Below are 14,484 nucleotides of genomic sequence, written 5' to 3'. Positions count from 1 at the left end.
CCTTATAATTTCCAGCTTCTTTATGGAGAATTTATACACATTTACAGACGGGATATATATGAACTGTTGTCTTTCCCAAGTGTTTACTCCCAAAACATTCAATGAGAGAAACAACATTTGTCTTAGTTTGTGTTCAGCTGTGCTAAACAAGGCTCTTCTCGGTCACCCTAACAGTTCTTTCAGCATCTCTTTCACTTTTGATTCATCTTTCTCAAACATGGATGAGCAAAGCAGTACTCAGTACTTCAAACACACTGTCTCCAATGCCCTATTTAATGGGTTTAATATTTCTTATCTCTACTTTAAATACATACAAGGATAAAACTTTTTTTTCATGACCATGGATGATCACTGGAAACAAGGGGACATTTCCTCTAAGATATCTGGCTGATGAATTGGTAGCATTGGTAGTGAGCTAGCTGGTCATCAAGGCTACAAGCCATGTTTTAAGATGCTGATGCAACCCACCCTGGTGCTCTCATACAGTGATGTATGACACGTACCATATAAAGTTTTCTCTTTCTTCATCTCTCCATGCACAGGAGTGTACTGAGCAGCTCTGAGAATCTTTTCTGTGGTAGAACTCTATGCCAGTACCACTCTAAGCAAATATTTCCAGCATTTCAGAAACAAATGAGAATAATGGCACAGAATGTCAGAATCATTCAGGATGGAAGGGACCTCTGGAGGTTACCTACTCTAACCAGAAACTAGGCCAGGCTAACTTCAAAGTTAGATCACATGGCTCAGGTCTTCATACAACTCAGTTTCAAAAATTTTCCAGAGATGGAAATCCCACAACTTCTCTGGGTAACCTGTACTGGTGTTTAGACTCCTTTATCATGAAACTTTGCCAAAATTATTACTAAGTTAGCAACATGCACAATTTTTTGATAGTATTTTGACAACAGAAATCAAACAAATCATGAAGAAACATAATAAGCCTTTCCAGTAGCTAAATGTTACTCATTTTATCTTCACATTTATGGACTGGATTTTGCTCCCAGTTACAAGTATGAGCATCTGAAACAACTTTGTTAATTCAGTAGTGTGATACCCGTCCCAGATCTCCACCACTGTAAAATCCAACCTTCCTACTCATGGCCTTTTCACTGTAAGAAGTGTTCCTCTTAAGACTAAAAATTACCTGAAGGGTAGATGGATAAAGAAAAAAGTTAACATTGAACTATACCTTTTAATTTCTTTTTTTGCATCAGTGAGAGAAGATGGGGAAGACAATCCTCTGTGGACTACATTTTTTCTGCTTTTGCCACAGCCAAAATATTTTATTCTCCCTCTCTGAAAAGTATATGAAAGCACTTCCTTCTTTGTCATTTTCACGATGATTACTCATTACAATTTGATAGTTTTCTCTACGCAAACACAACAGGTCATATTTGCTTTTTCCATTAAGCCATTTGGACAGAAACTCTTCCATGGAATATATGCTATGGGGTCTGTGGTTTTCCAAGCTGCCTATCAAGATACACGGAGCCTCCTGTGTTACAGACATGAGTCTGATTTTCTTGTAACTCTACCAATCGTTTCCATCTGGTATTGTACTTAACAGGTTGATTTTCTGAGACACTTCACACTATGAAGTATGTTAAGGATTGTACCTTCAGTTCTATTTGATTTGCAATTTATTCAATGTTTCTCCCTGTGCAGTTCATTCTAGTTTGCACAGTCGCCATCTATTCCAGAAAAGACACAGTGGACTGCAACCTATCTTTTCTGGAAAGTATTTCTTCAGAGGTAATCTCAACTAGTCACTTCACTCCATTTCTTTCTAATGTTTGATAGGCAAAATACGCTGTACTATACCTGAACATTATGGAAAAGGCTGTGCCAAAAAAAGAACTATATTCAGGTTTTGCTGTGCCTTCCACATGTATGGAACACAACATCACTGTTCACTGCAGACAGTGTAAGATACCTCTAAAAATACATGGATTTAAACTTTTGTAGTTATTATTCATAAAGCAATTCAGCCAGTAGGACTGATCTGACCTACAGAGGCCAGTGGATTGAAATCAAAAGTGATTCTAAGAAGTTGGGGGAAGCCTATACAGGAAGTGAATCCTTCTTACACTTCTTAATCTGTTCAATCTGCATGTTTACAGAATAAAGACTCTTCTTAGACTCACTTGAAGTGTGGCTTGGCTTTGCAATATGTTCAACAGCAGTACTGGGTTATGGTACTTATTGGCCCGAGTCTTGCCACACACTTCAGTCCCTGCAGTGCCACATCCTGCTCTTTGATGCATATTAGCTCAGTTTGTGCACGCAGCCAGCTGATTAAGTAGATCAGGGAACTGATTCAACTAAAAAACTGCCCAGCACATCTTTTTATTCAAGCTGGATCAAAATGGCACACAAGCAGCTGTGCCATCCCAGGGGATGGTAGAGAGAGGTAGGTGTTGCTAAAGGTCACTTTGTAATGTCAAACTGTACCCTCTGGCTATCTGGTTGCAGGTGCACCAATATACTGTACAATGTCAATAGGAACTGGAATTCAATGGTCTGCACACTCCAGTTGTTACAACAGTCCGTGGCACAGTTTGTGTCCAGAGTAGCCCTCTCCCAGGCAATTCCTACACATGGCTCAAGAGTTAACATGAACGTGGAGCAATTTACAATAAGCAGTTTGCAAGCAGACACTCTGTTTTAGGGATAAAAGAGTTTCACAATATGGTCAGGGTCATTCAATGTCAGTTAGCCTCTGTGCCAGAAAGCAATACCAGGCTTGTTTAACCTGCAAGTGTAGACATGAATCACCAGCCCCAACTCAGACCTTTCACCCATTAGAACAGAAGCCTACAGAGATGATCCTTACACATCCCCACTCAATGCCTGCAGAACTCCTAGGAGGCCCCACTTGCATTCTACTTCAACTTAAAACTTCTTCCAGCTCTTCAGTGACAGTGACTAAAGGTCCCTCAGGCCAGGTCTACACAAACAGCTGCACACTCATTCTGCCTGTGATGTGAACTGGTTAGGTGCAAGACAACTTCAAACCAGGAGATGCACTGCCATAATACACAGCATCATGGCCAAGTTAATTGGCACTGCTATGAGGCAGGTCAACATGAGCACTATGCTGAAGAGGTCCAAAGCTGAGGGATTTAACGCACCCTCTGATTTCAGACTTACAACAGCTTCAGTGAATCTGGGCCATGCTCTCATCAGTATGCTGTAACCTTGAGCTGAAGGGACCATGTCTAATGCTGAGACACTGTTTCACTCCATATGCTAGTTCATTATCCAGCTCCTCTCTGTTTTGACTGCCAACAAATAATGATGTTTTTCAACACGTCTCCACGAGGAACTGAATGCACAAACATTGCATCATAAATGCCACCCAACATCTGCCAGGCACTTACCATCTTCCCATGACTATCACCTAGGCTGAACCTGAGCAAGTGATTTAGTGATGAGCTGTGTGACATCCTCTCACCTATCACATCCTAGATCATCCAAACCCCCATTCTTAGGAACAAGAAAGCCCATAGGTATTTGGTTAAAATACCATAGAAAAATCAATTCTAACAAAAAACCCCATGCATTCTAAAATTACTGTTACTTTGTTAATGAAAATCAAATATTATAGCTGAGAATATCAGTATTGCTACAAATCTTACCGCACCAAAGCAGATACAGCAATAATGATACTAAGAGAAAATAAGGAAAAAGCAGGGTTTTTCCACCTTTCCTATTTAACAGGCAGTCAAAACTCTTGAAAATATTATTATTTAATATATGAGTTATTTTAGAACAGTACCAATGGCTCAGCAGAGCAAAACTCTGGTTGGTGCCACAGTAAATAGGGTATCTACATAGCTGGGATGATGACAAGGACCAAATTTCAAGTAAAGTATTTCAGAGATTAAACAACAGATTAGTGACTTGCCTTATATTAACTGTAAATTTATTTACTGCAACCAGAGCACTCAATCAGGGCAGAGTATTTGATTTCCCACATTCCACTTTTTATTGTAGAGCTCTTTGTTCACTTCACGGTGCTTTGCTGTACCGATCCAACTGCTACGAAAAATCTCAAAATAACTCTGAATGTGTGAATACTTTCAATAGTGCTTATTTTTAATCAGCCTTTACCACCGAGTAGAAGTAAAAGCTAGTCGCATGATGTTTGCGATTTCTGTAACTGTAATTCAAATTAAGCAACTGCCTTTTTATATTTTCATTCTAGCAGTTTGAGCTTACTAAGATCATCTCCTGCCGCCGTTACTTCATTTCCCATCCAACACTTAAAGCCTGCAAGTAATATGGAGAGCCTAGCAGACAATCCCATAAATAGTTCAAGACCTTGAAAACCACAATGTAGCCAGTTCCTAACTTTCTTCCAAAATAAGGCATAATAGAAGCAAAAGCTTCCACTGAAAAAATATTTTTAATACAAACCAGTTACAGAAATCCCTGACAACGTGCAATTAATAGTCCACATGATAGCAATCACCAATGTGAACAAATTCATTATGAAAGCCAGATGACTGTTCTATGCTCATGCTTACCCTGAACACTGACATCTAACATTTTTTTAAGTCCATAAATAGGTGCAATACCTGCTGAACTACAAAATGCATCCTGAAGCACGAAATACAAAAGTCCCTTCAGATAAACCTCTTGAATTGAGCTACAGGGACTCTATGTCTTTCTTCTTAGACCAGTGGCCCCTGCAATGCTGGCCAGACTCCTTGCTGCCTTTGTTTCTGCTAGTCCAGACAGTGGAGGAGCAGTGAGTTTTAACAGACAGCCACACTCCACTGTGGGACAATGGCTGGACAAAACTTAACTGCACCAAAAAAAAATAGTGCTACATCTCACAGCACTGTAACTGAAAAAATGCACTTGCAACTGTGCATTATGTCCACCTTAAACATCTGTCAAGCACATCTTGAGAGATGCGTGTGCACTGCACATTTCATTCTTATCCCTTCTGCACTGCTGCCTTATGATGAATTAAGAGGAAATCAGGTTTGTAGTTCACTGCCCAACTCTCCTTGCATTTATATTGACATAATATTACCTAAGCATGTGCACCACATGCAGAGAATACATATATATGAACATTGTGTACATAGAAAATTATGTCTGAGATTTTTTAGAAATAGGTGTCTAAAGTTAGATTTACAGATTCACATTGAGATATGAGAACTTTGAAGTCCAGCCTTCACACATATGAGCTAAGATTTTCAAAGCCTGGTGAACGAATTTCTAAAAATGTTAAGCTGCTCTGCCTGTGAATGTAATATATTCATGCTTATGTGTCTATAGTGAAATTTTTATGTATTTTGGAGAGGATGCAAAGTGATTGTTTAGGTTGATTTTTTTGACTGCAGAAATGAATCCATTGAAAAATGGATCAGAAGCTGAGAGTAAGTACAAGCACAAATATGTATCATTGCAAGAGCCCTGTAGACACCAGATACCTTACGGGAATTGCAAGTGCTTGAAATAACACCATGCTGAAATGCAGTTCAGCAATTGGAAACAGTGTGTCAAATTTCACTCTCATTTACACCTATAAAAAAATTCGTAGCAACTCCACTGAGTGAAATGGTGATATTGTTGATGAGATTAAAATAAGAGCTGACTATGATCCTCCATCTGTATAAAAGTACTAAACAAGTGTAGTATAAACGTATAGTAAAAGTAGTATAATCAAACAACTTCAAAGAAACTCTAGGCTTTTGCTGTGGAGAGGGGATGGGAGCCAAGGGTTAGATACACCACCTTCCTCCTTAGAGTTGCTGCACCATGTGCGTACACGCTCCCACAGCCCCCCGGCTCTGCAGCTGCCCCTCCTGTCCCTGCTCAGGCTGGATCTGCATCTGCCCGGCAAGTGAAAACTAAATATCCACACAAACACAAGTACATATCCAGATCTACCATCACCTTTTATGCTCTAAGACAAGGCAATAAAATACAGCTTTACTGCTTTGGACTTTAAAAAATAAGTGATCACATACTGTATATGCTTAATATCCATCATCAGCCTTCACAGAACATATTTAAAAACATCCTAATCATCACAAAATGTGGATTGAATTAGTACAGACAGACTAGGCTTCACTTCACAGCAGTGTTTTCCTCAGCGGCTCCTGCTTTAGTTTCCAAGAAGTGATGCCACTGACACAAAACTGAAATCAAAATAGCAATCAGTGACCAAAAGATCTAGTTCAATTTTTGTGACAAAGAAATTCATTCTTCACAAAACCTCCTCCCAAACAAAAGAAAAGAGACTACACACAGTATCTGTGGCATATCACTGTGAAGTATGAAACTCAGAATACAGAAAGATTCCAAAACTTGCCAACAGTCACATATAATAGCAAAAGGAGGGGTTTTTTTCTAATTTTCTTTATTATGTGGTAATAGTATATTTTTATTTGAAAAATTCAAGAGAGTAAATGTAACGTTCCACATGAAAAAAAAAAAAGGGCATGCTATGCACTGAAACTGCCCATTTCTTGGGTTGTTTTTACACTCTAAACAAATAGTAGGAGAGGCCTCTTCCCTTTTTGTCTCAACTTAGAATAGCAAGTATTTGTTTCTGTACTTTCCCCCTCCCTACTTTTCCCTCAATAAATAGAATCATAGAATCATAGAATGGTTTGGGTTGGAAGGGACCTTAAAGATCATCTAGTTCCAACCCCACCCCTGCCATGGGCAGGGACACCTTCCACTAGACCAGGTTCCTCAAAGCCCCGTCCAACCTGGCCTTGAACACTGCCAGGGAGGGGGCAGCCACAGCTTCTCTGGGCAACCTGTTCCAGTGTCTCACCACCCTCACAGTAAAGAATTTCTTCCTTACGTCTAATCTAAATCCACCCTCTTTCAGTTTAAAACCATTACCCCTCGTCCTATCACTATATGCCTTTGTAAAAAGTGCCTCCCCATCTTTCCTGTAGCTCCCTTTAAGTACCAAAAGGCCGCTATAAGGTCTCCCCGGAGCCTTCTCTTCTCCAGGCTGAAAAACCCCAACTCTCTCAGCCTGTTGTCATAAGGGAGGTGCTCCAGCCCTCTGATCATCTTCGTGGCCTCCTCTGGACCCGCTTGAGCAGGTCCGTGTCCTTCTTATGTTGGGGGCTCCAGAGCTGGACACAATACTCCAGTGGAGTCTCATGAGAGCAGAGTAGAGGGGGGAAATCCCCTCCCTTGACCTGCTGGCCACACTTCTCTTGATGTGGCCCAGGATATGGTTGGCTTTCTGGGCTGCAAGTGCACATTGCTGGCTCGTAGTCAGTTTTCCATCCACTAATACCCCCAACTCCTTCTCCACAGGGCTGCTCTCCATCCACTCTTCACCCAGCCCGTATTTATGCATGGGATTGCCTTGACCCATGTGCAGAACCTTGCACTTGGCCTTGTTGAATTCCATGAGGTTTGCACGGGCCCACCTCTCCAGCCTGTCCAGGTCCCTCTGGATGGCATCCCTTCCCCCGCAGTGTGTTGACCGCACCACACAGCTTGGTGTCGTCAGCAAACTTGCTGAGGGTGCACTCAATCCCACTGTCCATGTCACCAACAAAGACGTTAAACAGCACCGCTCATCACTGCTCTTCACTTGGACATCAATCCATTGACCACAGCTCTGAGTGTGACCATCCAGCCAATTCCTTATTCATCGAGTGGTCCATCCATCAAATCCATGTCTTTCCAATTTAGAGACAAGGATGTCATGCAGGACAGTGTCAAATACTTTACACAAGTCCATGTAGATGACGTCAGTGACTGACATCAAATATGGGGAAAAAAAGATGACTAATTAAAAAAATAGGCTGGAGAATTCATTCCATTGACATCAGGCCTGCTACATCTTTGCTGTTGACAGCAGAGAGCAATCTTGATGATGCAAATGCTGCCTTCTGGTCCTGTGCCTTTTCTTAACAGACAAAAGATACAGGAATTCCTGTTTGGTGACAAATGGTGAGGTTTTGAAATTTTCAGCACAAATTCTGTCCAAACATTTTTTGCTGTTGCTGCTGTTGCTGTTGTTTCAGAAATGAAATCTAAAATTTTGATGCTGATAACAAACATTTTCTGATCCAAAACAAAACAATCACATTTCACTTCAAAGTATGTAATATATTTCAGAAGAAAGTATCAAAATACAATGCTTTTCCTTCTTTTGATCTGAAAAGGAAGACTGTTAGTGGTCAGACTGATTTCAGTATGTAAAGGCACTACTCATGATAAGGAAGGAGGAGGGACATTATAAAAAAATGGAGCTGGTGAACAGTAATGGAAAACAGAGGAAATGGTGTGGTGGTAGAGAGTAAAGACATTTCTTTTAGCAGTAGGGCAAGTGGAGATGGCAATCTGCCAAAAGAAGGGCTTCCCTCTGGAGACCGGGAGGCAACAGGTCCATGCTCACAACTGAGCTGGTAGCTGGAGGTGGGAACCCCAGAGACATTCTTGCTACCACTAGTTTCCATCCACCCATCCCACCAAGGTCTATTCTTTCAGATTGTCAGTGCAACCATACTACCACAAACGATTCCTGGTTTGGAAGACTGGGACTGCTTTCTGTTACAAATCACCCAGCTGACAGCTGAGCGACTGTGCAGGAGGCTGGGAGGCAACAGAGCCCAGCTCTGTCCACCACGCTCACGCTGAGATACAAACTCTTCTCCATCTCATCAGGGCTACAGGGGGACCGTAGCCCTCGGCACTAGGATGAGGTGCCTTTCTTCTCGGTGAGTCAGTTCACCACACCAAGGAGTTTTAAAAAAGGGGCGACTTTACCCACAGAGTTTTATCTGTTTTATCTGTTAGTTCAGGTGGCAGTTCTCTCTCTCCTCCTGCGCTGCTACAGCTGGGGACTCAGGACTTCCACCCAGTGCCCTTTATCGCCCCACTGCTCTGTGCGTGCTATGCCAGTGAGCACCACCTCCACCATCAGCCATCGTGCTCAGCCTAGCACCTCGTGCTTTCCAAAACAAAAAGATACGTTATTTTCATTCATAACTTTTACTCCTTCCCAGGGGATGTGAGGAGCCTTGTTCACTCCAGAGATCCCCTGGGCTACATCTATATAAGCTCCAACCCCTAAAGGATCAAGTCGGCCAGCCAGAAGATACAGAGCAGACAATAAGCAGACCTTTGAGTCTACAAATTGGAGGTTGAATGATTGGCAAACAACCTCTCCTCATGAAAAATTATGCTACAGCAACACAATAGTAATGAGAGCCAAAAGTATGTCTATTCCTGATTTGTAGACCAGGTTTTAGTTATGCTATAATCCTCTCAGTATGCCTGCTTAGGATCCCGCAATCACACGAGTCATGAACACTACCCACAAATCATGCGGCTTCCATGCCGAGCAAGCGACACACCAGATGAAGAAGGATGGAAAATATACATGTGGAATTGTTCTGGGAACTTAAAGCACACATAACAGTAAACAAAGCAAATATGGTGCAAAACCTGTTGCTATTTTCACAGCATTTGCGAAGCAAAGCTGCATAAATGCAGAAAGATGCATACTGCCTCACACCTTTCCTCCAATCCCAGCAAATTAAGCACAGCAGCACAAACAGCAGCAGTGAGAAGGAAAGGCTATGCAGAACAGCTGTCCCATGTGCTGCTGCACTACAGGTATATGTTTGGGTATGTGAGAGAGAGCTGAATAAAGAGCACTAAAATTACTTTTCCTCATGCCTCCTCTAGAGCCTCTGTTGCTCATGGGGAACTGAATGGGGAGAGATTCCCTTGGTGCCATCCTCCCTCCTCCAGGCACAGTCTAAGGCAGTTTGAAAAGCTTGCTGCTGTTGTTCCCTGTCCCACTTGGGGACAGTCTTCACGAAGCCAGTGCCAGTTTGGTCTGATAACTAAAAGGCTGCCTCTGCTCCCCACAGAAAAGGCAGTGCCACTGTCGGATACTGGAGCACTGGCTGAACGAGAGGCACTACAGACAAATTTTGGCTGGTGGCAGGAGAGATGGCTGAAAGCCAGCTGACAGAGAAGAGCAATATCAATCTCTATGCTGGGGGAATCCTCTGAAAATGCTACTGAAGCAAACAGCAACCGCTAGCGGCACACTGGCAAACAAGACATGAATGATCCTGTACTCATGGAGGAGAGAAAAAGGCAAACGGCTGAACTGAAGTGATCAACATGAACTTGAACCGTGGCACAGGGCAAACATGTGGCATGCCGTATGGAAACTCAGAACAAAACAGAAAGCTTGGAACAAAATGAAATTAAAAATCTGCCTTTATTTCAAATTACTCCACTAAACATCTAACTGAAAATTGTGTTGAAGTTGACATGACTTTGTGACATGTTGTTCCTTAAGACTGCCATTTTTCATCAAAAAAAAATATTAAAAATGTTTCAATCTGGTTACCTTCTATCCAGCAAGGCTAGAAAACATTAAATTGTGAGCTGAAAAATAACACACCATTAGTCAGCAACAGATAGCTGTTCAGTCAGCATCCATCATAATATTTTCAAGAATCCATAGATATCAAATGCCTGGAATGGAAAGACAGCAATCACTCTAAGCATGGATTCAGAACTTTAAATGCGTTTGATAAATTAATTTTTTAAAGACAGGTCCCATGCAGTCTCCCTTTGCCCACTCTTTCTAGATATAGCCTATCTGGGAAAGTGTGATCAAATGCCCATCTCCAAACCAGATAAGCCTTCTATCTCTGTTCTCCTACAAACAAGAATGACCCTCCCATAAGCTACACAGTCCTGGAGCATGATGGCATTCTGTATTCTGGCTCTTCTACAGAACAGCCTCACAATAAAGCATTCCTGCAAAAGCACCTAAGCTGCCAAATTTGACGAATGGCTTATTTGATGAATGGATTTTAAGAAAAAATTTAAATTCTTCCTGTATAATTCCTAATAAGTATCTGAATTAAATCAGATCATGAAGAATTAGATCAAGAAGAGTTAAAATTAAGGATCTGGAGCATCTCTCCTATGAGAAAAGGCTGAGAGACCCGGGACTGTTTACCCAGAAGAGAAGGTTCAGAGGAGACCTCATCAACGTATATAAAAATCTGAAGGGAAGGTGCAAAGAGGACAGAGCCAGGCTCTTCTCAGTAGTGCCCAGTGACAGGACCAGAGGCAACGGGCACACACTGAAACACATAAAGAAAAAGCTTTGAGGGTGGTCAAACACAGGAACAGGTTGTCCAGAGGGTTTGTGGAGTTCCCCTCCTTGGATATTCAGAAGCCATCTGGACACTGTCCTGGGCAACTGGCTGTAGGCAGCCCTGCCTGAGTAGGGGGTTGGATCAGATGACCTCCGGAGGTCCCTCCCTGCCAACCTCAACCATCCTGTGATTCTGTGATAAACAGATGAATTATCATCACTTACTCAAAACTATATAAAAAGAAAAAAATCAAGAAGTAATGGCAAAAAAATGAAAGACTTCCATATTCGTTACGGCAAGAAAAGTCATTTACTGGACAGTATTTGTCAATAACACACCTATTTGTCCTATAATACACCTAAAGGCACAATGAGACTCGAGGGATAGCTCCACTAAGCTCAGCTACGAGGCCTAAAGCTAGCCCAAAATGCTATACGTAAAACCCAAACATACCTGCAATATTACAGTATAAAACCATATCCACAAATTTTCAACTCCCCCCCTCTCACATTCATTAAGTTCACTGATGAGATCAGAGAACTAATTTCCATTGGCAAACTCTATGGCTATATCAGTGAATGACCAGAATGGGAGCTGAAACCACCATCATCAGAGCAAAAGGCAGTGGATAGTCTGTTTTAGTTCTTGCTCTCTGTACTCTAAGGAATACTACAATCACAGAAACACCTCCTCGGTTATTTGCCTGCCGGTGTGAGATTCTTCCCTACGATAATTTTTAACACTTGCTTTTGCCAAGTTAAGAGCAATGCATCGCATCTAAGCAAAATGAGCTCATTATGAGCCCCCTCAGACACTGTATTTTGCAGTACCCAATGGATCATGGTGCTGCATCGTCTAACAGGAAAGGTGCCAAATTGTTCATACAACACGCTAGCCCAAAACCAGAGAGTCAGCAACGGAACAGAATCCCTCTGAGTCCTCTGAGTGCTGGGCCCCAATACAAATACTGTCGCCCCCTTGCTACAGCACAGTGTTCTTTCCCCTGCTCAAGGCACAGCTGACCAGTCCTGGTATCTCACTGGTGTGAGATGTGTAACCACAGTGTCACGCAGTAGTAATGTGCAAGAAATAGCTCAAGCTGTGGTAATTTTGGGAGTCGCATACTTAGATGCAGCTTTACACCTCCCCGGTCCTCCAGCAGCCCAACCTGATCTCCAGGGATCCCCCTAGAGATCACCAGCTTCTTTCACCCTGCAGAGGACTTCAATAAACAAGTTGAACTGCGGTCACCTGGAGGGGTTCACAAAAGGAAGAAAAGCAACCCTAAAGGAAGCTGCTGTAAAAGAAGTGACCACGATGAAAAACATGCAGAGAAAACGCCAGAAAGCTGATGCAATCATCCTCTCTCTGAACACCCAGTTACATGGGATGAGCTGTCCCAAAGATGAGCTGCTGCACTCCTACTTCTCACTAAACCCATTTGGGTGAAATATTTGTGGTGTCATCTTTTGCTGGGTAACAGTTTCTTTGCAAGGTTTCCTACACGAAACCTAAATCGCACAAAAGCGGAGCTCATCTATTTAAATATTTTTCCAGTATATCTGCTTCCCATCTGTAAAGGTACTCGGACGTTTTCAGCCATGTTTCTATCTCAGAGAATGAACTGAGGAAGCCTGCCACACGAACTGCTCAAGATTAGGAAATATAAAGCATTTCACAGCTATCTAAAACAAATAAAATACAAAACAGTTCCTTACTTTCAACTTTAAATGCAGAAAAGACCATTAAAACAGTTATTTTAAAATAATAAGGCAGCACTAAAAAAATTAAGACATGATAAAAATAAGATTGTTTGCATATCCCTAGCTCTTTCACCATGATATTTTTTTCCCCGACACTTGCTATTTTTCTGCATATTTAAACACAGATGTAGGTGCTTAGCAACTATAAAACAAAGTCATTTACCTAAATAACTGAGTATAGATTAAGGTACTTCATTTTATATACGTACTTTTAAAATATTGTGTCTGTTTTATAATATTATTTAACACCTAGAGAGGTAGAATCCTATCCGGATTCCAAAAACAAGCCACTTACCTTTACATTTAAGCAAATAGGGATTTGAGTCTGCTATGTTGGTATCTGTGTGAGTGTACACGTGTGCATTCACGGGTATGCATGTGTGTACTTTGTATACAAGTTACCTACATACACAATGGGTAAGAACAGAAAAAGACCTAGGAAAATAAATTATTAACATGTTAAAAGTATTGCATTAGTCTGAGAATAAATGCAGTTATATAATGTAAAGGTCTGTATCATTCAGTGTATCAAAAATTGTTATAAAGCATGAAGAGTATTTTGTTAGAAATACCTGTATTTTAAACTGGAGAGAAACAGGAAAATCAGGAAAGTTCCAACAGTTCAGAAACATCATGGAGTCATTGCACTGCACCATTTCACTAGTATGTCCAAACACAGAACATGGATTTATCAAGTTACTTGAAACTGTCTTCATAAGAAGTTTTGCTGAATGAATTAGTCAACAGTATATAAAAAACGTTTCCCTGGAGTGTGCATTGTTTTGCACCACTTGTGAGCAAAACAAAGTTTTTGAAGAGGAATAAGACATTTTGTTACACGAACTGGTCTGGCTGAAAAAAACAGGGTTTTTTTAAGTACACAGACTTTTCTTCAGATCTCTTACCTATTTGTTTCCTGTATTGGTCAACAGGAGTCCTTGCTGTAGAGGCATCTTTTCTACCCATCGTTTTCAATCCAAAAATCACTGTCAGTATCGAAAAAAAATATGCATTATTCCTAAACAAGTTACTAAGGAAATCAATGACTTATAACATCAGAAAAAACTGTAACAAGCAACATTTACATGATTATACACAAAGACATAAGCCTTCCCAGAGTACAATGAGACACTGGAGTTAATCATCACTATTCTGAAGACTGTTAGATAACTTCTAAACATACCTTTTTCCCCATTGCAAGGGTTATTAACATTACAGAATGCCTGTTAGTTTGAATAAAAAAAGGAAAAAAAGAAGGATTTAAACTGATTGCACTGTAATTCCACATTTGGTACCACTGAATTACATTCCTATATAATTTTTTTCTTTAGTAAACCAGGGAGTGAATGTAGTATTGTGAGCTGCTTCTATTGTTGGCAAACACATTTACACTACACCCAGGAGTCTGAGGCAGAAGTAAGCATGTGTGCATCCACAGGTGTAACTGCTCAGGAAACCCACCTGCAGATGCAGCCCTTCAGCCACCCTGAGCAAAAGAGAGGAACAGATGCCTAAAACACAGCAACCCCACACTCTCCTACCTTCCTGTCAAGGGCTCTAGAGGTCTGTGAATGAAAAGAAAGTGG

General features: G+C 41.2%; 1 protein-coding gene across 2 annotated transcripts in view; it reads right to left on the bottom strand.

The window, feature by feature from the left end:
• TRIQK (triple QxxK/R motif containing) overlaps positions 1-14,484 on the bottom strand; it is a 64,832-nt gene that overhangs the window by 32,759 nt on the left and 17,589 nt on the right. For both annotated transcript variants that reach the window (XM_074816029.1, XM_074816038.1), the window contains one exon: positions 13,804-13,884. In XM_074816029.1, coding sequence (XP_074672130.1) covers positions 13,804-13,864 — 61 coding nt within the window. In that variant the 5' untranslated portion in view covers positions 13,865-13,884. The remainder of the gene's footprint in view (positions 1-13,803; positions 13,885-14,484) is intronic.

Source organism: Strix aluco, chromosome 1 (genome assembly GCF_031877795.1).
Source record: "Strix aluco isolate bStrAlu1 chromosome 1, bStrAlu1.hap1, whole genome shotgun sequence".
Classification (NCBI taxonomy): domain Eukaryota; kingdom Metazoa; phylum Chordata; class Aves; order Strigiformes; family Strigidae; genus Strix; species Strix aluco.
Note: the sequence above shows the minus strand (reverse complement) of the source record. Positions and strands in the feature narration are given on the sequence as shown.